Below are 24,622 nucleotides of genomic sequence, written 5' to 3'. Positions count from 1 at the left end.
TCTCAAGGGGTCATTGCGATTATTATGTAAAATGCCCAGAGCCAGGGGTATGTTTTGCCTTCCTCCTTGTTAAGAACTGACTCGGAAGTATCCTAGAACGGAGAAAACCACAGAAACTAAGGCTCAGGAGGTTAATTCCAGGGATGGTGACAACTGTCTGCCCCGGGGTAGGAAGTGCCCACAAAGGCAACAACCTCTGTAAGGATACCGTCCTTTCCCTGCCTCGCAGGGGTGCGGAGACTAGGGAGGGTGAGCCTGAAGGCAGTTGATAGCAGCCAGGGGAGAGGAGATGGTCTGCAGCACGCACCGGCCGGGCAGGTGATGGGGACCAGCCGGTGGACCTGGCAGAGCTGCTGCGCTCGCCCGCAGGCCCTGCGGCACCGCTCTGTGTCGCGGGGAGAACCTGCCCTGGAGGGAGCGCCGCCGTCTCCCTCTCCCCGCGGCAGGACACTTGCCTGCTTCGTTCTCGCAGCTCTTGGACGCCCAGCCCGCCGCCTCCCTGCCACGCCGCCACCCTCCGGGCAGCTTCTCCCGCTTCTGGGGATGCGTTTCGGCTCTGCGAGCAGCCTCACTCGCCCGGGATGCTGCGCGAGCCCCGCCGGCCGGTTGCCGCGTCTGTGGCTTCCCTCGTTCGGCCGAGAAGTGGCCGTCAGCACCCGGAAAAGCAGCGGAAGAAATCCCCTCTCCCACAGACACGCCCAAGTCCACTTTTGTCAGAAGAAATACGTTCTTAAAAGTAGGTTTTTTTAAGCATTGAAAAGGGGAGAAAATCATTTTATATAGATATATAATTATTATATATATATAACATTTATACATTTATAAATTATAATTTAATAAAAATGTATACATATATAAAAATATTTCCCCTCTTTGTCTCTCTGTAACTCTCTCTGTCTCTGTATCTCTCTCTCTCTCTCTCTCTCTCTATATATATGTATCCATTAAAAATTACCCTTCCTGGCCATTGGTGATGACAGGAAATGTCCTTCCCAGGAATAGTTAATAATATTCATTATAATAATGGCTATAACTTTTTAAACATTTGTTATTTACCCAGTTCTGTGCGAAGTAAGCCCTTGTATGCATTTTTACAATTTTAATCCTCACAGCAATTTTAGGAAAATTAGATCTATTTGTTCTATAGATGAGGAAACGGCGGTTCCTTGTATAGAGAGAACATAGCAAATCCTGGACTGAAGCATGGGTCTTTGGGCCCCAGATGCTGAACTCCCACCCGCTCTCACTGCATGGGCTTCAGCCTCTCCTCATTGAGATCCTCGTTGAGATGGATGTCCCATCAACTCTATAGATAGTCTCCTATCATCCCACTTAGACTACAGTGACAGCCTCAGCCCTGCTCTCCTCGCTCCCACTCTCCCCTCCCCTCCCACCCGGTCTTGCCCTCAGAGCCCAGGGAGTGAGTTTTCCATAATGCAGATCAGATCAAGGTGCCTTTCAACTCCCTTACCTTGGTCCTCAACTTCCTGCACAATGGGCCCCTGCCACCCTCATCTACCAGGCTAACCCACACTCGCCTTGTGATTCCTGAACACACCAAGCTTATTCCACCTTAGGAATTTTGCACTGGCACGTCCCTTGGCCAGGAATGTTCTTCTTCCAATTTTTCCCTGGCTAGTTCCTTCTTATCGCTCAGCTTAAACGCCCCCTCCTCGGAGAGGCCTTCTCAACCACTCTTGAGGGAGCTAGCTAGCCACTCCAACACATCATCCCAGTTCTCATCTCTGCCTCACACTGATCAGTATCTGACATTTTTCTTTCTCTTTCTCTTTTCTTTCTAATTTGTTCTGCCTTCACTACAATGTAAGTATCAAAGGCCAGAAGCTTTATCTGTATCTTTCACCACAATGCCTAGAATAGCACCTGGCACATGTTGGGCCCTCAATAATTACTTATGGGATGAATGATGGTCCGTTCCTTTCCCGTTGTCCTAGAATGAGACAACAACCGTCTTAAGACAGATGACCTCCAGACAGCAGATAACCTGGAGGTTTTCATAACATTCCTTTTGTCCTTCCTCGCCCTGTGGAATTCCAGCAGCCTGGAACAGACAGACCCCCCTCACCTCTATAGGTCAGCAGGGCTTCATCCAGGAACTCGGCTGCCTTCCGGAAATGCTGGGAGATGTTCACCTCAGGGAAGTCATCGACCTCCACACCCAGGTACTGGATCTCCAGGCCAGTGTAGAATTCAGGCCCAGTGTAGACGCCGGTGCCATGAGCAGCATTCAGGATGTGGGTAATTCCCAGCCTCTTCAGCCTCCCCTTGTTCACAGCCACGCTCCTGTAGGGAAAGAGGCAGGGGCGTTTTTTGCCAGAGTCAGAACTAGAAAGGTGCCTTACCACTGAGATTGGGAGCCTCCTTCAGCCAGGTCAGGAGGGCCACAGCTGGGTGAATACCTCCTTGTCTGCTCACCCATGTGTCCGGGGCTCACGGGAAATATTGTTATAAAAAGGGACCGGTGACTTAGCTCTGGCGAGAGAGAGAAGGGACGGGGAGCTGGGCAAGGGAGGGCAGGAGAAAGAAGAGAACAAGATTGATGTGTAAGGAAAGCTTTGATTGGCCCAGAGACCTCTAGGCTAAAACTCCATGCCTTTGGGATGCACAGTTATCAAGACACAGAAGTGGCAGGCAAAAATAATAATAAAATGTGTGCTTCACATTGATATGGCATGCTATACTTTTCAAAGTGCTTTCGTATGCATTAGTTTATTTTATCCTAATAATAAACTTAAGAGGTAGACAGGACAACTATACTTTTTGTTTTTTAGGTATTATTATTATTATTCACCCCCATTTTTTTTTAAATTGGGGTGTAGTTGCTTTACAATGTTGTGTTAGTTTCTGCTGTACAATGAAGTGAATCAGCTATATGTATACATATATCCCCTTCCCATTTGAAGATTGTAAAAATGAATCAGATAGCTTTTATGACTTGTTCAAAGAAAAAGACTCATAAGAACTGGGGTTCGGGGTTTCTAGTTCAGAGCTTTTTTACTGCAGCGGAATAAATAGAGCTTAGTTTAAAGAGGCCCTGAGGACAGGGTTGCCCAAGAAGGAGCAGAAGCTTTTAGCTGGTGATATCTGGAGATGCCCAGGGTCCCTGTTGATCACAATGTGAATGTTTCTGGGTCTACAGAGCTAATTAGGGATCACTCAGGACTTGGTGCCCAGCTCTGGGAATCAGGTCCCGGGCAACCAATTACACCACAGTGGAGTACAAGACCCAATGTCCAAAGCTATTTTCCCTACTGCCTGCCCTGGGGACCCCAGATTCCCTCCCTTGCATCTAGATATATGGGTAATTACATTGGGAAAAGATCTCATTAAGTAGCCAATAGATCAGCAAAACGAATTTCACAAACCAGCCTATTGCTATCAATTATGCACTGGCAAGACCACAACAAAAGCACCAGGATGTGAGTGAGTTGTTTTGGGTTTTGTTCTGGAAACCACTGATAAACTTTTGAAAAATAACATTTTTTTCTTATTATAAAAATAACATGTGTTTACTCTAGGAAATCTGTACAATTCAAAAGAAACCTGAAGAAGAAAATGAAAATCACTTACAGAACCACCTCCTAGAGAGAAGTACTATAAACTTTTTATCACATTTGTTTCCAATTTGTTGTCTAAGTAAAAGCACATACAAACACAGACATACACACATACTATATATATTACTCAATTAGCATCATATTATATATATTTGTTTTATAACCTATTTATCCTCTTAATATATTGTGGGCATTTTCATAAGTTGGTAAATATATATAAAATCAATATAGTCAATGGCTCCAAATGTCCCATTATATGGTTGTTATGGATGTCATGGGATGATGGTGATAGTGAAGTGTGTATTGGCAAGGCTCTGGGCAGGAAGGGAGGCCCAGAAAAGGCACCTGGAGGGGCCAGGCTATGATAGAGAGCCCTGGCAGAAGGTTGGAGGATAAGCAATCATGCCAGCATTTTTGCCCGGGGATCTCTGTGTGCAGGTGGGTAGGTGGGGCCATTCTCCAAGTTCAGGGCTGGGAAAGTAGTCAGGCAGCATCAATTTGCTGGAGGGAGCTACTGAGCCTTTGGTCAAAGTTGGAGGAGTTTCATCTCAGGCACTACCCAGAGTGGTAGGACAAAGGATCATGATCCCCCCCAGACGTCAGACTCACTTCTCTGCTATAAAGACGTTGGGCCAGACCTCATCCACCTCATTCCAGGGAGCCTCTTGGCGGTCCTGGGCCAAGGCCCGCTGTAGGTCCAGGATGCAGGGCGTGTTGTACAGGCTGGTGTCATCCGTCTTTTCCCTGACGCGGTTGTACAGGTCCTCCACCAGCAGCTGCTCGGCAGACTCCAGCATGCCTGGACACTCTGCCTCGGCCTTGACCCCCTGCGGCTTGAGTTCTAGGGGGACGGGAAGCATTCTCATCAAAGAGGAGGAACACCAGGGCCTTCCCTGCTCCTTGGGAGAACCCACTCTTGGCCCATTTGCTGCCAGGACTCTGCGTATGGGCTGAATTCCTTCAGATCCAGCAGGATCTGATCTGCCAGGAAGGACTTAATGGGGACCCAGGAGGAGCCTGCATTGTCCTGGACACTTGTCAGGGTCAGCAGCGTAGGTGTACTGCGGTGGGAGAAGGGACATCAGTTTCCCTCATCTCCTCCCGTATTTCCCTAAAGCTGGCTGATAATTTCTTAGACCGAGGTCCTTGAGTAGCTGGTGTATGTCCAATTTATACTTGTAAATCCCACAGTGACCCACACAAATTAGATGCTTAGAAGCATTTACCAGATGAATACATGGCATTCTTTAGTAACATAATTCATTCTATTAGTTTGACTCCTTTACACATGGAAGGCAAATAACTCTGGGAAAAGTGAAACTTTCAGCAGTCACTTATGCTAGGTCATCTTGTAATACACCTTTAATTTACTTATTTCATGTATTGTCTATTTCCCCCACTAGAGTGTGGGCGCCTGTGATCCTCAGCCTCCCGGCTCTCTGACAGGTGGCAAAAGTTTCCTATGAGCTCTGACGCCAGTCACAAAACAGCACTCGGGGCCTTTCTGACAACAGCCCAGAGAAGCTCAAGTTTCGAGTGAATTCACATTCTATTCACCTGCCTCTCGAGTGAAACTTCTCCTCCTAATGTATTTGCTCCCAAATTATCAAATTTGGAGGAAGGTAAGATCTTTCCTTTCTCTAAGAAGGTATACAAGAGAGCAAAACCTTTCCTTTCACTTTGTAGCCCAAAAGTACTGAGTAGAGAGAGGAAAAAAGAAGGTAAGTAGGAAAGGAGTGTCCTCTGTGTTGGCCATAACCTCTTGCTGGCACCACCTCTTTCCCACGTGGTTGAAGAGTGCAGCCACATTTGGCAATAGACGTGGCCCCGCCCTTCACAGAACAGGCAGGTGTCTGTAAGCCGGGCTGCTCAAGTCTGCGGATCCAGGAGTCCTGGGTTCTGCCCAGGGCTGACGACGTCATTTCCCTAGAGCTTCCCTCTCCTCTCCACCCTCGTCTAAACCACCTGATGTGCACCCACATCCCTGCACAGGTCTCAGCTCTAAATGTTCTTTGATATCCGTTTCAAAAGCAGGAAGAAGAAAACCTCTGCAATCCCAGTGCTCTATTTTGCTTAAAAATAGATGAAGCGTTCCTATTTTCTCCACCACTCTTGGCTCTCCTGGGGTCTTACACGGCAAATGTAAAAGCCCCTCTCTTTCCCTCCCCTACTTAGATATCTTTCCTCTACTACATGGAAAAAAACCCCACAAAACTCCCCACTGCCTCATTAAAATATACAGCAATGTCTTCCTCGGCTATTTATATAGCAGGTTATTGTTTTGATTTCTTCCCCTTCCAATTTAAAAACAAATGTCCCAGCCCCTTATCCCCACTGGGAGCTCCTACTTTCCCTAGCTCTCTGCTCCACACTTCAGCCGCATCAATTCCTCCCATTTATTTCTACTCGCTGAGGCTTCATCAGAAGAGAGTAAAGCCCAGACATTTCTCCTTTGCACTCTGTCAGATGTGTGGCATATGCAGACTTTCCTGAAATTGGAGGGTTCTTCGACATCCATTTTTACCCCTCTAATCACTACTGAGTAGGGCAATGTTTTGAAGTATCACTTGGTGCATTTCCCTTTTTTCTGTAATTTATTCTTTTTTTCTTCCTCCACCATCCTTCAGCCACTCAGACTAATGAAACTTGGGCTTAATGCCTAGAAAGGCTTAGGATAAAAAAAAGGCATTGCTCAGCTTCAGGTCACAGTATAAATGCTGAAAGTCCCTAGCACCCCATAGACCTGAAAGCGAAGCTTTCCAAGAGAGGACACGGTTTTCTCACAACCCCTAAACCTGGACTTTTACTTATCAAGAGCCAAAGCCTGGAGAGATGTCCAGAGAGTGAAGCACAATGCGAGGGTGATGCAAGATGGAAGGTTAGGGAAATTCCCAACCACACAGGAGGGAAAAAGAACTTCCAGAGTTAGGGTGGTGCTGGGAGCAATTTAGAAAGAACTAGACTGGGATCAAGACAGCTTGGCCTGGCTTGGAGCAAGGTAACAGTGACCCCAGGTAGGGTGATAAAAGAAAACAGAAAAAAGTAGTTACTTGAGAAGATGGGGCCTCCTAGGGTTCCCAGATCAACAAGCAACATCAGGTAAAATATCTCACTGCTCATGAGGTATTTTAAAACATCTCATTGCTCAGGAGATCCAGATGTCCTCAGGGACCCTGGTGGGGACACAAAGGGCCTAGGGACTAAGCAAGACCTGGGGTTACATGGAGAAGGAGTAGCATGTTTGGTTCTCATCACTAGGGAAGTGATCATGGCCACCAGCTGTGGATGCCAGATTAAGCCCAAAGGCCAGGTGGGCCCTGTGTAATTAACAGGACTGCCTTATCTCACCCCACCCATCAGGAGTGAGAGAGACACCAAGGGAAAAGGGATGAGAGAGGAACAAAACTGTGAAAGATTATTTGCCCCAAAATTGATTAGGAAAAAAAATCCATCCAATTGGAAGGAGTATCCTTGAATGAAATATAGTACGTTTTCTGCTCTAAATTTTTTTGTGTAAATATTAACATCTCTTGCCACCCCACCTTTCCTTACCTCCTCCCCATTCATATTTCAGTTTAAAAACCATCTTTAAGCACTAGTGGAAATGCAGATTTAAATCTAGACATCCCTTTGAACAGAACTCTCTGGATGCTCCTAGCCATTTCTCAGGCTCTCAGGTCTGCATCTCTAGCATAAGCCATCGCAGGGCCCCTGAGGTTAACTGAAAAACTGAATGAGGGGCCCTAGGGGCAGATTGGAGCTGCCTCCCTGTCTGTTGCCTAGAGAACTGTTCACACTGAGGCATAATAATTTCCACCTCTGTCCCATGAATGTTGATGAGGAGGGGTTGGAGGAACTGCCTTCTTTGGATCCGCTCCTCTTAATGTGATGGGAAGCACGTGAGAAGCACATTGACACCTTCCAATGGCCCCCTTCCGAGAGTCTCCAGATGACCCTTGGACTCTCCCTCCTCCCACCCTGCGTCTGATGGCATCACCTTCATTGATGATCTGTTTAGCTGCAACAGCTGAGGAGAGGTGAATGGGCTCCATGAAAATGCTTTCTGTCTCTGCATCTGAGACCACTGAGTACCTAAAAGAGGAAGATATTCACATGAGATGACTCTGGGCAGCATCTGAATGGGAGGCAATCTTTTTAGATAAGAAACCTAGATCTGATTATAGCCACGAGTGGAAAACAATGAGATAAAGGGAATGCCTTCCTAAGTTTAGGGAACCTAAGAATGCAGAATTCTGGGTATGCTATGGTTTAGTATCCTAAGTTTAGGGAACCTAAGAATGCAGAACGCTGGGTATGCTATGGCTTAGTCGCCTATTTATTTTTAGACCAGAGTTGGCACCTTGATGTTTAATGACATGGTAGCCTGGGTTGTGGCGGGAAGAGACTGGGGAGAACTCACACTGATGTGGCTTCACTTTCTTTGTGTGTTCCTACCCTTGGATGTACTGCTGCTCCTTTTTCTTTTCTTGTCCCTGCTCCTCTGTTACCAGTACTGTAGGATGTCCCTAACTGGGCTTCCACCAGGGTTCTGCTGGATCGGTGGACTGGGTAGGCTGCCACCATTCCTTCCATGCCCCGTATCTTCTCCCTGCTTAAAGGGCATGCGCTGCTGATGATGAAGGGCTGACACAGCACCGAGGGAAACATGAAGATGTGCTCAACTGCACAGTCCTGATTTTGAACACAAGAAATCCAGGATCAGCCTAAGCCCGGGGATGCAATAGAGTAATTTAGGTAAATGTCAATTTCCCGGAAAGAATTCAGCAGAGGTGTCCAAAGGGATCTTTGAGGAACACGGTAAATCAAGGGCAAAAACAAGGGTTAGGACCATACTACAGTGGTGGGTGCCCTTCTCCCCAGTGGGTTCTCCTCTTTTCCAGGTGTTGTGGTGAGCTTTGGGTCTTTTTTGCTTAGTCTTTCCTTTATGTCCAGAGAGGATTAAAAAATGGCAAGAGAACTTAATGGATACTATTTTCTTTTTTCCAAAAAATTCCATAATGCCCCATTCGTTTTATAGTCAAAACTTCCCTGCACCTCATCCCCTAGCAATCACTGATCTGTTTTTTTCCCCTATAGTATGGCCTTTTCCAGAAGGTTAAATAAATGAAATAATACAGTAGTCTTTTGGATCTGGCTTATTTCACTTAGCAAAATGCATCTAAGAGTCATCTATTCTATTGCATGAGTCAATAATTTGTTCCTTCTTATTGCTGAGTATTTCATTTCTTAGGCGCCTCAGGCTATTGCTGCCATCACTGTCACATTGCCCTGAGTCAAGGTTGTAAATTCCAGAGGAAAACATGATACACACACTGCTGATTTGGTAGTAGTTTGGATTCTGGTTTTCTTCCTCGATCTGCCTGAAACTGTTTACTTTTCAGAGTCCTCAAACAGCAGCTGTATCCTTCTGCCCAGGTTTTATAAGGGCAATCCATGGGAGAGTCTAGGTGGAGGGTGTGTTTGCCATACCCAGAACTAGAAACTTGTCCATTATCGTTTTGCTTTTAAAAGTCGGAAGCCAGGGCTTCCCTGGTGGCGCAGTGGTTGAGAATCTGCCTGCTAATGCAGGGGACACGGGTTCGAGCCCTGGTCTGGGAAGATTCCACATGCCGTGGAGCGGCTGGGCCCGTGAGCCACAGCTGCTGAGCCTGCGCGTCTGGAGCCTGTGCCCCGCAACGGGAGGGGCCGCGATGGTGAAAGGCCCGCGCACCGCGATGAAGAGTGGCCCCCGCTTGCTGCAACTGGAGAAAGCCCTCGCACGAACCGAAGACCCAGCACAGCCAAAAATAAATAAATAAATAAAAATAAAAGTAGCTATAAAATTAAAAAAAAAAAAAAAAAAAAAAAAAAAAAAAGTCGGAAGCCAATGTGTTTCCTGACCCTTGTAATTGACCTATTTTATCTCTGTGGAAACCTGTAGAATCTTCTTTGGTTTGCAGTGTTAAGAAATTTCCCAGTGATGTTCCTTGGTCTGTGTTCATCCACTGTGTTGGGTATGGATACCATTTTTTTTTCTTATAAATTTATTTCTTTTATTTATTTTTGGCTGCGTTGGGTCTTCGTTGCCGCGCGCGGGCTTTCTCCAGTTGCGGCGAGCAGGGGCTGCTCTTCGCTGTGGTGCGCGGGCTTCTCATCGCGGTGGCTTCTCTTGTTGCAGAGCACGGGCTCTAGGTGCGCGGGCTTCAGTAGTTGTGGCACGTGGGCTTCAGTAGTTGTGGCTCGCGGGCTCTAGAGCACAGGCTCAGTAGTTGTGGCGCACGGGCTTAGCTGCTCTGCGGCATGTGGAATCTTCCCGGACCAGGGCTCGAACCCGTGTCCCCTGCATTGGCAGGAGGATTCTTAACCACTGCGCCACCAGGGACGTCCAGGATACCATTTTTTTAAAAAGATTTTTTTTTTTTTATGTGGACCATTTTTAAAGTCTTTATTGAATTTGTTACAATATTGCTTCTGTTTTATGTTCTGGTTTTTTGGCCACTAGGCATGTGGGGTCTTAGCTCCCTGACTGTGGGATCGAACCCACACCCCCTGCATTGGAAGGCAAAGTCTTAACCACTGGACCGCCAGGGAAGACCCTGGATACCATTTCTGAGTGCCTTTTATAAATTTAATCCTGACAAAACTCCCACAAAGTAGGTATTATTATTCCTGCTTTAAGATGAGGAAACTGTGGCTCAGAGAGGTTAACAAAATTGCCCAAGGCAGTAAATAAGTGGCGGGGCTAAGTTGCAAAAATAGAGCAGTCCTGCTCTGAGTTCCGTCTTCTCTCCACACAATACACTGATACCATTCTGATTGGAAAGGGGAGGTGAGTTGGTTGGTGGAAGAAACCCCAGCTGGATCCCCAGGCCCAGCATAGACTTTGACAGAAAAGTACTTAAAGAATACTTGTTGAAAGCATAGATGGATGGATGGATGGATTGGGTTGAGTTGAGCTGAGTCCAGCTGAACTGAATAGAGCTAACTTGGAATTAGATAAGTTTAGTTGATTGATCAGCAGAATAATTCCCTTGTAGTAGGCATCCACATCAGATTTCCCCCTTGGGAAAATGATGTGATCAGAGCCAGCAAGGCTATGAAAAAAGAAATGTCTTTGACAGAAAAAAGGAGTAGCCTATGGCTCTAACCAGGACATGGCTAGACCTGCCCAGGCAGGTCAGTGCAATGTTGTATCATCATCGGTAGTTCCTGAGGGATTTCCAAGAGCAGCTGTGTCAGATCATTCCCAATCTAGCCCAAGTACTCCTTGTGACAAGAAGATGCATTTTCAAAAGCATGACCGGGGAGTGAGGGTGAATTAAGGGTGAGGTTTGTGAGATATTATCCTTGGATGCTAGAACTAGAGAGGTTTTTAGAGGTCTGGTGGCTTGGTAAAGGTAATAAAGAATAGAACACCTGGTTGGGGTGTACACAAGTTCTGTAAAGGTACAGCTTAGGTAGTCTTATTTATCCCTGTACCTCCAGCATATGGAAGGTGAGTAACCAGGCAGGTTTTGATGACTGAGTGGAATGTGAGTGGACAGATGGGTATATGGACGAATAGATAGATGGCTGGATGAATGGACAGAATTCTAGGTACCAGGCAAGGTGTCCACATATCACCTTGGGGATCAAACTTGATGGTCTCCAAGGCCCTGCAGTCTCTGGCCCCTTTCTACTCTCCAGCCTCAGCTTGCACTGGCTTCCCTCGGGCTCACTCCTTTCCAGTACACTGGTCTTCTTTGGCTTCCCATCCCCACCAAGTTTCCTTTTGCCCAGGCACTTTGCAGAAGCCCATTTCCGCTGCCTGGATGGTCAGTTCTCCTCCTCCTCACCCATCGTTCAGATCTTAGTTCAATCATCATTTCTTTAGGGAAGTCTTCCCTGATCTCCACCTCTCATTGCACCATAAACCTTTCCTTTATGGCACTTCTATTTGATGTAACTTTACATTTATTTATGAAATAATTTGATAAATTCTGTTTCCTATGCAAGACTACACCCTCTATGACGCAGAGACCACACCTTCTTTATTAGACTCATTAAACCACATTTGTGGCAAAATAGTCTTAGGATTTTTAGGGTATTTTGTGAGCTGTTGGGTTCCCAGAACCTAGCTCAATGTCTGCTTAATAGATATTTTCTGATTCACTGACTGACTGAATTTGTCCTCAGTACAGTACCACATTTAAGGGAATGTGGCAGGTACACTAATTACAACACAACAGTATTTATCAAGTATTTGCTACTGGCTCATCATTTTACTGGGCTGCCAGTAGCAAACCCAGGAGCAAATCCAGGGTCCTGGCTATGTTCTGTCCATGCTCTCTCTCTGCCCTTCTGAGGCAAAGATGTATACAATCTCGGAGGCCTATATTGGCAATCAGGAATTTTTTCTTATGGTAGCCCCAGATCTTTGACACTCCTCGAATAGCGGTCTATGTCCACTTCCCTTGAATCTGAGGGGTCTCTGTGACTGGTCTCACAATAGAATATGGTGGGAGTGACACAGCCAGTGTCTGAACCTGAGCCTTAAGGGCAGCTCCCTGCTTCTGGCTCTCAGTGCTCTCTCTTCAGAAGCCCTAAGCTGCCATATTAGAAGTCAGATGACACCAACAACCCCAAGGCCACCAAGCTGGAAAGGCTGTTGGCCAGCACTCCCTGCCAAGCTCCCAGCCAACAGTCAGCCATGTGGGTGAGCCTCTTAGAGCGTCATCCTTCACCCCTTGGGCCACTCCAGCTGACACTACGTGAAACACAGACAAGCTGCCCCGTCCTGTCCAAATTCCTACCTATAAAAAGGGGAGCAAAATAAAATTATTGTCTTAAGTCATTACATTTTGGGGTAATTTGTTAGGCAGCAGTAGATGACAGCAGTAACACTATACCAAGTGAATTCTGAGCAAATGCTAAGGCACTCTTCTCCCTGATAGTAATACAGAACCTAGGAAATAATCAGTGACAGACCCCACTTTGTTGCAGTTGGGAGGTAACAACAAAATAATACCAGTATGAAAGTAAGCCCAGACAATAGCGTCGGGATAGTGTCAGACCCTGGGGATATTCTGGGCCCAGGATTCAGGGCAGTCTCGGCTTTAAAATATCAACATTTCCTAAAACTAGAGTCAGAGCCTTAAATTTTATGTAAATGTGAGCCACATTTCCATTTCAACAATATTAAGGGAGTTTTATTCTTTTATTTATTAATAATTAATATTATTTATACTATTATTAATAAAAATAATTATTTTGTTTCTTAAGGGTCATTTAAAAATGAGGTTTGGCGGGGGGAATCAAAACAAAACCCTGAAGGGATAATTAACCAAGAACTCTCGTGTAACTATGGGGATGATAAGGGCTTCCTCCTGGCATGGCCCCTCACTTCTCGCAGAGGTCAGTTTTCTTTATTCCTCTGCAGGCCTCCAGGGCTCTCCATTGGAGGAAGTTACAGGCACAGACTGAAAAGAGTTACAGAAGTCCTCACCTGTCAGGTGTGCAGAAAGACCCGAGCCAGAAGTCAGCAGGTGGTGTCCCCTGGGATCCCCACCTGGTTCTGTCTTTCTGCGAGCCTTTGATCCTGCCATTTTCCCCAAACAACATCGACTTCAGATTGTGTGGATTTGGTTTCACATGACAAATACCGGGAACTGATAACCTGTTCTGAATATACCTAAACTCTGAGGCTATAAGTTTGCTAGGGGAGAGAATATGAAATTAAAATCTGAAAATAAAAATGGTGGGGAAACATCCTTCCTCCTTGTTGGTGGTAAAGACTGAACTCCAGCTCATGGGTCAGTGAATCTGAGAAATCACATTTGAAGACCACCCAGTACACTTTTGAGAAGTTGGAGGTTTTAAGATTGAGAAAAGAGGGGGGGTTAAGATCAGATGCCCTCCCCAATCCCACATTGCATCTGTTTTGGCTACTGATGCAAAAATGCGAACAACAGTAAACTCAGCTCGGCATCCTCCAGTGTTGAAGGTAGGATGTAAATTCTGAGCGCTTTTATGAGTTAACCTGTTATGAGAGGAGGAGATGTAAACCTGATAGTCCTAAGACTGTTTTGCCAGAGACATGGTTTACTGAGTCTAATATAGAAGGTGTGGGGATAGGACCTGAAAGGACCCGAGTGGACAGCCATGTCCCAGCGGCGTTGAGAAGCTGCTCTTGTTTTCCACCGAGAAGCAGGATTGCAGAGAAAGAGAGGAGGCAGGAGGGTAAGATCTGGGCAAGTGGGCCTGTTTATATTTGCAAGGTCAGTGAGACAGTGGCCCTAGAGGTTTTGATTTATGACCGTGTCTGTGCTTCCACCCGCATGCCTGCGATGGAGTGTGATGACACACCGTGATTGGAAAGCAGAAAGGACTGGCTGTTCAAAAAGACCGGCAGGGAAAGAAAGGCTCTAGGATCGATATATACCTCATCATAGGATCAGGAAGCAGCAGCTAAAAAGCCTTGAGGGTGAATTGAAGAGAAACAATAAAGCAGAGTTTGATGGACTTCCTAACCAAGAGCAGAGACGGGGGCAGCTTTCTTTAAACCTGTGTTTTTCAAAATTGCAGACTGTGACCCATTAGTGTATCATAAAATCAATGGGTCGTGCCTAGCATCTGGCAAAAAAAAAAAAAAAGAAAAAAAAATAGAATAGAGAATAGCACCATCCATTGTAAAGATAGGTATAATTTTGTGAAACCTTTTAAAAATTTACACATACCTATATGCGTATGCTCTGAGTAAACGGTATGTCCCACTGTGGACTGCAGTTGGCAAAGTTTGAAAGCCAGTTCTTTAAACCAGTTGCCAGGTTGTCAAGACCCAGAATAGAGTGGAATTGGGGTCCTTCAACCCAGCCCCCCCGACAGCCGATCACTTCCTTTCAATGAGTCCCTTGGAAATGAAATGGAGGCAGAGGCCCAGGATGGGGGTGTCTTTCTTGATTTGGCTTTTGCAAAAAAGGAACAGGTTTCTGAGCTTCAGTAAAAGTGACCACACAGGCAAAGTTCAGGCTCCAAGGAAGGAGAGAAGTCAGTAAAGCAAATCGATTTTTAGCAAGCTGCTTCCAGCAGGCTCCGTGAAAGAGCCAAGGCAGGAAAATTTTCACGGAAAAAGAAATATAAAAGAGAAAGGGTGTGTGGGAGGAGCCATTTTCCAAGGACACACAATGAGGACACACAGACCTGACGCTCCATGCCCCCATCTCCTGCCCCACTGCCACCACCAGGCACGCAGACCTCGTGAGAAGAAAGGCAAGCGGAGCACAGCTAAGGATCTTTGCTGAAGGTGGAAGGGGAAATGCTGTCAAGAGAGGTGGCCTGCCCAGATCACCAAGGCGTTCTAAAACACTGCAGAGGCTTGAAAAGTTCAGATCTGAAGCCAGAGCAAGAAATGGATTTTTGACTTGGAAAAAAATAAAGGAAAACAGAAAAATATTCTTCAAATCAGAAAAAGAGAAGGATGAAGAAGTCTGATCCTTTATTTGGAGAGGAAGAGAAAACTGGTCATAGCTGAGGAGGAAGGGAAGAGGCAGAGGTAGGTTTTAGACCAGCTGAGTGGGAGGGCTTGGGGGGCAGAGGCTTCCTATAAGGGAGGGGGGCCTGTCTTGAGGCTGGTTTGCATCACAAGCACACCGACACTTTAAACTGTGCTCATCTGGGTTACTGGGGAGGTCTGATGGAGGTTAAGTTGCCCCACTGGATAGGGGGTTTTACATTTTAATGTTAACTCATGAATTACCTCAGGAAATTTGCCTACTTGGGAGATGGATGAATCTCTAGCTGCAGGTTTTCCTCCAGAGAGAGTGACTCACAGCAGCTAGGTTTGAATTTAAAGTGTTTGAGGGCAGTGCCTAAGTCAGGCAAAAATGAAGACTTGACACCGCTATCCACTGGCTACACCCCTTTCTCAGGTTCTTAATTCACCCTAGGATGAGATTTACAGATGACGCTGGAAATGTTACGACTCCCTGCCAGGACAGCAAACACACTTCATCCCCTGACTAACTCTGGTTGATTGACAGTGGCTGTTTGTAGCACTGGGTGGACTTTTGCAAGGCCCTGTCCTGGTTCCACGGAAAAGAGTACAGTTATATTGCCCCAGGGCTGGGTCTAAAGTTATAGTGAGTTGAATGGTGGCCCTGCCAAAGATATGTCTCCCAGAACCTGTGAATGCAAGCTTACTTGGAAAAAGGATATTTGCAGATGTAATTAAGTCAAGGACCTTGAGAAGAGATAATAGTGGATAGACCATAAATCCAGTGCCAAATGTCACTTCAAAAAGACACAAGAGGAAACAGAGAAGAGATGGCCACATGAAGACAGAGGCAGAGGTTGGTGTTATGCCGTCACAAGCCAAGAAACTCCCAGAGCCAATAGAAGCTGAGACACAAGGACAGAGTCTTCCCTGGAGCCTTTGGAGGGAGGGTGTCCCTGCCAACACCTGGATCTCAGACTTCTGGCCTCCAAAACTGCGAGAGAATATATTTCTATTGTTTTTAAGCCACTCAATTTGTGCTAATTTGCTACCGTAGCCCTAAGAAACTAGCACTGAGAGTCTGCTGGTGGGATATTTGCTGACTCAGTGCATAATTTAATTTTAAAAAGGCTCAAGCCTTTAGCTAAAGAGATAAAACAAGAAGGATGGAATTTCAGGCACTTATTAAGTACAGGGAGGACTGTTCAGACTTGGGTAATGATCGGTTGCTCAGAATACAGTATTTGCTTGTGGCAGAATTAGAGAAACATGATGTTTTAAGTACAGTGTGTGGGACTCTGGTGAAATAAAAATTTCTTGATGAGTTACCGAAAAAAAATCGTCAAATATCTTTCTCTGGAAGGAAAAGGGAAGAGAGTCACCATTTATCAAATACCTAATATGCCTATATATATGTTATATTGTAATAATGTATGTTATATATTTTATGTAATATATATTATAAATAATATATGTTATCTTATATTGTTTTATTTCTACTACTGGGTAAAACTGGTATTCCAATTTTATGACTAACTTATGTAAGCTCTCATGGCTAGTAAGTGGGAGAGCAGAGCTGACCTTAATTTTGGCCTCAATTACACCATTTACCTTCTTCCCACGTCACATCACCATACTGCCTTCTAGAAGAGAGTTTTATTTCTCTTTTCATACCTTTAAAAAACCCCACAGCTTTATTTGAGGTATAATTGTTATACATGCAGCACATATTTAAAATATGCAGATTGGTAAGGTTTGACATAAGTATCCACCTGTGAAACCATCATCACAATCAAGATTGTGATAGCCATCATCCCCCCAGAGTTTCCTCATGTCCCTTTGTGAGCCCTCCCTCTACCCACTCCCTGCCTTGTACTCCTTAGGCAACCACTGATCTGCTTTCTGTCACTACAGAGATTCATTTGCATTTTCTAGAATTTTCTGTAAATTGAATCATATATACTCTTTTTTTGTCTGACTACTTTCATTGAGCGTAATTATTTTGAGATTCATCCATGTTGTTGTATGAATCAATAATTCATTCCTTTTTCCTGCTGAATAGTATTCCAGTGAGTAAATACACCACAGTATATTTATCCATTCACTTGTTCATGGACATTTGGGTTGTTTCAGGCTATTACAAATGAAGCTGCTATGAACATTCACGTACAAGTCTTTGTATGGACATAGGCTTTAATTTCTCTTGGGTAAATACCTAGGAGTAGAATGACTGAATCATATAGATATAGGTGTGTGTTTAGGGAGCTGTATGTTTAACTATTAAAGAAACTAACCTTTTATAAAATGATTGTACCATTTTACATTCCCACCAGCAGTGGGATTGTTCCAAGTCCTCCACATTCTCACCAATGTTTGATATGGTCAGTGTTTTTAATTTTACATATTCTAATACGTATGTATGTAATGGTACCTCACGGTGGTTTTCATTTGCATTTCCGTAATGACAAAGACTTTTGAGCATCTTTTCATGTGTTTATTTGCCTTCCATGTATCTTCTTTGGTGAAGTATCTGTTCAAATCTTTTGTCCATTTTTAAATTGAGTTGTTTCTTTTTTATTGGGTTTTGAGATTTTTTTTTTTTAATGTATATTTTGGATACGAGTTCTTGATCAGATATGTGATTTGCGATTTTTTTCTCCCAGCCTTTGGGTTATCGTTTCATTTTTAGAGATACTGTAGACTCAATCATCTGGGCTGGCTTAAGCCTGGTTCTGTGTAATGCAGTGGGATTGATTGGATGATGACTCAAAAGTCAATGCAGCTGTTTATGCCTCAGATTTTATGATGCTAATTGCAGGAAGGGATAGTCCATGAAGTGTTACTGTGTGTTTGCCTTCCTTAAAAATTTCTGAAAAGGGCTAGCTTCTAAAAACCAGTTGCTAAGGAGTATACTGTACACAAACCGAGAAGGACATCAAAACCGATAGGATTCAGGAAGAGTCACTGGGAACCCAGAGAAAATTTGATCTGTATGTGGGACCATGCTTTTAGGGAGCTCAGCATGTAAGTGGGGCTTTCAGGTTGAGCCTGTCTTTGTCTAGGAAGGGAACTGGCAGCTGGAAGGGCTAAGGACTGAATGCTGTTAGAAAGTCTCTATTAATAAATGCTTTGGTTCTTTGGCAGGCTCACTTTACATGCAACTCTGACACCAGCAGAATTGGTCTTCCCTGCAGTGACCCGCCTTGCACCTTCACAGCCAGCTCTCACTCACTGATTGCCCTCCCCAACCAATAATCTGAGCAGCTCAATCACATCGAAGTGATAGACACTTAATAAAATGCCTATTCCCTAGGGCAGTATTCAAATATATATACCAGACTTTATTTATCTAGCTTACTGTTAATTGGACAGTTTATCATGTTGTTTAAACATTCTATATTCTTTTTTTTTTTAAGAGGGGGGAAAGTGTCATCTGCTGTAGTAGCAAAAGACAAGACAAAGGCATACAGACTCCAGGGAAATGCCCAGTTTCCACACAACTATGGCAGAGATCATCCAGCACAGGTCCAGGCCCTAGGTTCTTTGTTCTAGCCACCCCCTATTTCTTTGGTATTGTCAGAAGACAAGATTCAGTTCCCGGGTGCTGGTAGAAGAGGGAGAGTGGTTCCAGAGCTTCCTATAAATACTGAGTGAACAATTTGAGCTTAAAATTTTCCCTTTTTTAAATATTTAAAAATAAATCAAACTCCAGCCTGTGCTGTACACAGCCCTTTTGACTCCCTGACATTGATTTGAGGAAAGAGAGGGGGTGTCAGTGCTGGAAGGGCCTCCTCACTTTCTCCCACCACTTCGGTTTGGCTTCTCCCTTGGGTACTGTGCTGTTGGGCTTGGAGGCTGCAGTGGCCCCAGGACCCGGCTGAGGAGCTGCAAAGAAGTTCCCATTGGACATCTGGCCTGGGGGTACTTGAAAGATCCGGCTCAAGAAATCCTGAAGGTCCGCAGGAGGGGCATCTGGGGTAGCTCTCTGCCTCCCACTGGTGCCTGGCATCCGTGAACCAAATGAGATGTGGTAGGGGACTCTGCGGGTATCTGGGGAGATTCCCACACGCTGGCATCCCGCCCACTCTGTGATGTCATACACCTTTCCATCCATCAGAGCAAAGTAGGTGATCTTGAGGTCCAACATGCTTGACTCTGCCCAAAAGTCTCCTTCCTCAGCAGGATGCAGCCTAATACTACTCAGCACAGTATCTGGCACTCTTAGGTTCCCGGTCCATTTCAAACCTCCTATGCTTTCCCTGGCATCGGCTGCACATCATAGTATTCATTGCTTCTTTGAGGTCATCCTGCAGCTTGGACAGAAATTCACTCACTGACCGGCTCAGCTCATTCTCTGCCATTCGCTTCATCTCATATTCCTTCCGTCTTTCAGGGTTGCTGACAATGTCCCAAGCTGCCCGCAAAACTTTGAAGGTCTCCTCAGCCCGGGGATGATTATTTTTGTCAGGATGAACCATCACTGCCGGCTGTCCATAGGCCTTCTTCAGCTCAACATCTGATGCTGTGACTTCAACCCCCAACACATGAAAAGGGTTTAGCTCATCCTCAGGAACCCCAGCCATGGTCAACAGGTGAGCCACTTCCTCTTCAGGCTGGCAGTAGCGACCACTAGCTACAGGTGCATTCCCCTGCCTATTGGTCCTCTGCTTGACCCAAGGCAACTCCAGCCAACCCCACTGAACTATTCTTACCAGCTGCTGCCACGGCCTGCTCTCTCTCAGCAGAATCAGGCACTGCTGCCAGGTGGGAGAAGCCAGCCAAGAGAAGAGCCAGGTGGCTTTACCCCTCCAGCCTAACTGGTCACTCAGTCCTACCAGAAACCGCCAGCCCAACTGCAGACAGCCCAACAAAAGGGCCAGAGCCAGGAGCAGAAAAGCACCCAGTAGCCTAAGAAAACAGGTGAATAGCCCTGCCCCACAGCAAAACCCTTGGCTCAGAAACTGGAACATCACCTGGGCCCCAACCCCCAGCCACCCTGCCCAGACTCCCACCCAGACCCAAAAAAGGTCCAGATCACTGCCTTTCAGCTGCCTGCAGCATAGATGAGATGGCCATAAGTTTCCATATACTCCCCCACTAATACCAGCAGGTTGATCAGCCACCAGAAGCCTGCCTGTCCACGCTGACACAGTTCCTCTGCCCCCCACAATTCCAGTCCTCTGCGCTTATCTGCCTAACTCCGTTTCCGACCCAGCTGATGTCGACCAGGGGATCTGGGATCGCTGCGTCCACCCTCCCGAGTATCCTCCTTGGCTGGAACGCGGTGCCGTTGTCTCCAGGGTGCAGGTTTCTCGCCACTGGGCACACGTGAAAAAACCACTGGGAAACTTAAGAGGTTCCTCCTCATCGTATTCCTCTTCCAACTCTTCGTCTTCCCCCAAAGCAGGAGAGGTACAACGGTGGCAAAAGTTGCTAGAAGAGCTATCTCCTCCCTCAGAGTAAGGCCCTTCAGGGATTCCAGGGGTTCCCTGGCAGTTACAAGCAGGTGGAATGGAAAGAAAAGAAGGGTTCCCATCCTCCTGGTACCCAGCCTCATTCTCTCTGGAGAGTTCCTGGTCCACTCCTGACTCTTCTGAAGATACCTCACGCTGATCAGGGTCCTCTCCATCCCTAGGGGGTCCTGGGCCCCTTGGAGGGCCGTGGCTTGGATCTGACCAGTGGGCTGGATTTGGGAGCTGTGTGTACTTAGGACTAGAGTGCTCTGTGAGGCAGTGGGTACCATTAGGAGCAGGCCCAGCCGAGTCCCTGAGTCCTGAGAATGAAAGTATTTCAGGGTCCACAGAGGGTCCTAAAGTCCTGAGGGAGACACCACCACCGTGGTGGGCTCCACACAGCCCTCCTTCTCCTGGGTGCATCTGGGCCATGACCCCAGGGCTTCCTGAGGATTTTAGGTCACAGCCATCATGGTAAGTTCTGATGCCGAAGAGTGGCGGTAACTCTTCCCCCCTCGAGCAGCTGAGCCAAGGGCCAGGGGGAGGTACAAGAGCAGCTCCCCCGGCTCCACCTCCCGTTCACTCTCTCTAAACATTCTATATTCTTAATGACTGTTAGCTGCTAAAACATTCTAGTGTTAGTACTTCTCTTCCGGTGCACATATGTACTTACTTCTGTTAAGTATGTATCAGGAGCGAGCCTGCTGGGTCATAGGACAAGCATGTGTTTAGATGCTATGAAATAGTTTTCCAAATGGTTATACTAATTTACACTCCTACCATCAATGAACAGGAGAGTCCTGATTGTTTCACATCCTCATTAATGTTTGCTCTTGTTGATCTTCAAAGTTTAGGCAGTCTGACGAGTATGGAGTAGAATTGAATTGTGGTTTTAATTTGAATTTCTGTTATCCATATATCTCAATATATCCCATCCAACTTGCTCTCTTTAGAGTGTCACCTCGATATTTCTCTAATAGAGTGGTGGAGCCTATGCTGCCTCCTTTTGAACTTTTGTGGTCCTTCACGTGACTTCTAAAGCTAGGTCATGAAAATCAATGCACTTCCGTCCTGCTCTCTTGGATGCAAACTCTTGGAATTTCTATTGTATATTTTTGTTTTTAGTGATTTCTAGCTTAATTCTGCAAAGGTCAGAAAACACGTTTTGTATGATTTCAAGCATTAAAAATTTGTTGATATATGTATGGCCCAGGGCATGATCTTTTTGGTAAAAATTCCATGTGCACATGATAAGAATCTATATCCTACAGTTGCTGGGTACATGTTCTATAAATGCCAATTAGGTTAACTTTGTTTATTGTTTTGTTTACATATCTTATATTCTTGATGATTTTTTTTGCCTCAGTTTTTTTATCAGTTGCTGAGGTTGTGTTTTTAAAAATGTACATTTGACTAAGACTGTGAATTCTAATTTTTTCTTCAGTTCTGTCAATTTTTTGTTTTATGTATTTTGAGGCTACTTTATCAGATCATAGAAATTTAAAATGAATATATCTATTATATGGTGAATTGAACCTTAAGTTATTAGGAAACATCCCTCTTTGTCCCCAGTAATGCTTACCCTAAAGTTTTCTTTGTCTTATATCAATAAATCACTTTACTGGCTTGCTTTCCGTTAGTGTTTGTGATTATGGCGGCTGATACTTTCCAAAGTTGGCCACAATGTATCCCATCCCACATGCTCTCTTTACTCTGTGACCCTGATACTTCTTCAGTGGAATGGTGGAGCCTATGTTGCCTCCTTTTGAACCTTTGTGGTCCTTCATGTGACTTCTGAGGCTGGATCATGAAAATCAATGCACTTCTGTCCTGTTTTCTTGGAATTTAGCTCCCAGGCTCTGAGAAAGCCCACACTGGCCCACACGGAGAGATCATATGGAAAGACCATGTTAGGTGTTCAGGCCAGTTGCCTAGCTGAGGTCCTGACATGAAGTGCCAAGTATATGAGGATGTCTCTATGACACCAGTCCCCAGCTGCTGAGTCACCCCCAGCCTTAAAGTCACCCCCAGTCTCCAAGTCTTTCCAGCTGAGGCCCCAGACATCTTGAAGCAAACAAGCCACACTACTGTGCCTTGTCCAGGTTCCAGATTGTGAACATAATAAAATGGTTGTTTTATGCCACTAAGTTTTGAGGTTACGAGCAATAGTAACCAGAACAGTGTAGTATAAGTTTTCTATCCTTTGTTAACCTTTGTACATCTTTATTTTTTAAGGTGTATCTCTTGTAAAAAGTGTGTAGGCTTGTAAAAAAATTGTCTGACAATTTTTTTCTTTTAATTGCAGTAGTAAGTCTATTTATGCTTAATGTAATTACTTATATATTTGGGGTTAAATCTTCCATCCTTCTATTTTCTTATTATTTGTTATTCTTTTTCTATATTATTTTTTCTCTCCTCTCTTGACTTCTTTTGGATTGATTATATTTTATGATTGCATCCTCCCCTCATTAGCTGGTTGGCTATACATTCTAAATAACTTTTAACAATTATACTAGAAATTACAAATGCATCCTGAACTTCCCTCTCAAATGTAAAGTTTCAGATAATCTCTCAAGATACCTGTCATTAAGCTGAGAGTGAAACATGTAGACAAGAAAGCAAAGAAATAAATTAGGATTGAAGATTACATCTATGGGAAAGAACTATGGATGTGGTTTCTGGGACATGGAGTTGTCTGGTCTCTGTAGATCAGAAACCAATTAAGTTTTTGAAGAGATCACATTTTCCAAGAAACCATGAGACTTAAAAAGCCTTTGGGAAAAAAAAAAAAAAAAGGCCTTTGGGTGGTATAAACCTTAAAACAGCCCTTGGACCCCCAAGTTTCCATAAGCAGGACAAGCCTGTAAAAGCTATACAGCCTTCAAGGAAGACACCCTCTCCAACCTCGCTTCAGATGTGGCTGTGGAGAATAAGAGACAAGGAAAAAGCCTCAGGGGATGAAGCTGGAAGCTCCAGAGAACAGCAGACAAAGGAAATCCACCCCAAGGGTCACATCAAAGTCACCGCTAGGAGGTCTCCCCACTTCTGGGGCAAAGACGCTCAACAGGCTCATTAATTATATGGACTGATGGCTGCTGTTATCTCCCACGCCTCCTTTTATCCTATGGGAGTTCTGTTTTTGTTTCTGTTTTTGTTTCTTTGCAGTTATCCTGGTCAGACCTTGAGGAGCTGCATTCAGCCCTGAGGGGGAGGAGGCGTGCCCTCCAGAGAACCTAGCCTTTGAACTTTGCAGCCGTTGGTAAATGGGATTTGGGGCTGTCTCCCTGGGGAGACAATAAGTGTGCTCTATGAGTGGGATTAAAGGAAACACGAATATTAACTGCCTAGAGGGGTTACTGGGGCTGCGACTGCTGTGTGTTCACAAACCCACTTCTTTTCCCTGGGCTCATGGACCTCATTTCCCATCCTCCCTTACAAGAAAGCATGGCCTTGCTGAGGTCCAGCCAATGGAATACGAGCGGAAGCAGAATGGCCGTTTTCAGGCCTGGCCCATAAAAACCTCCTGAGAGATTCTTCGTGCACTTCCCCACTTTGTCTTGATGCTGACGAACACAGCGACTTTAGAAGTCGGGCCTTAAAATGGAGGATCTACAAGATAGAAGGAGCCTCAGTTCCTGAATCACTGCTCAGGTACCTGTTCTGAAATGTGTTTGAGTGAGAAAGGAATGTCCATTTGCTATTACAGCTGGCATTACCCTGACTACTACACGAAGCCATCGCCTACCCTGACTCACCGCACGCTACCTCTGCCTTGTCTGGGAGTGTAGACAGACAAGGGTTACATTTTAAATCTCTCAATCCTAACAGTTTTTCTAAGTAGAACATAAGGCTCAATTTTAAAGTAAAAGTCCCCAAGCTCCATTTGGACAAAGTGCCTTGGCCCCTGGGTGATGAGCAGCTGCCTTTGCTCCCATTTCACTCCGAAGGGGAAGCCTGTTTGAGCCCTGAGAAGGAGGAGCCAGCAAGATCCCAGGAGACATGAGGAGAAGGAGAGTCAAGCAGAATCAGAGGTACTCTGATGAAAAGTTACCTTGACACATTCTGAGTCTTTCCTTCCCTTTTTCTAGGTAAGGAGGCATAGACTCAAGAATTAAAGTGGG

General features: G+C 45.3%; 1 protein-coding gene and 1 pseudogene across 2 annotated transcripts in view; both read right to left on the bottom strand.

The window, feature by feature from the left end:
• The window catches only part of STYXL2 (serine/threonine/tyrosine interacting like 2), a 32,924-nt gene that overhangs the window by 6,164 nt on the left and 2,138 nt on the right, over positions 1 to 24,622 (bottom strand). The window contains exons 3-5 of one of the 2 annotated variants that reach the window (XM_036828789.1): positions 7,576 to 7,670; positions 4,188 to 4,419; positions 2,087 to 2,304 (exon numbers count right to left, since the gene is read on the bottom strand). In XM_036828789.1, coding sequence (XP_036684684.1) covers positions 2,087 to 2,304; positions 4,188 to 4,419; positions 7,576 to 7,670 — 545 coding nt within the window. Of the gene's footprint in view, positions 1 to 2,086; positions 2,305 to 4,187; positions 4,420 to 6,389; positions 7,556 to 7,575; positions 7,671 to 24,622 lie in introns of those variants that run through there. The other variant, XM_036828798.1, reaches the window with a different exon arrangement.
• On the bottom strand, positions 18,841 to 19,526 carry LOC118882670 (annotated as a pseudogene).

This window comes from Balaenoptera musculus, chromosome 1 (genome assembly GCF_009873245.2).
Source record: "Balaenoptera musculus isolate JJ_BM4_2016_0621 chromosome 1, mBalMus1.pri.v3, whole genome shotgun sequence".
Taxonomy (NCBI): domain Eukaryota; kingdom Metazoa; phylum Chordata; class Mammalia; order Artiodactyla; family Balaenopteridae; genus Balaenoptera; species Balaenoptera musculus.
The sequence above is the reverse complement of the archived record's forward strand: the minus strand, read 5'-3'. Positions and strand labels throughout refer to the sequence as shown.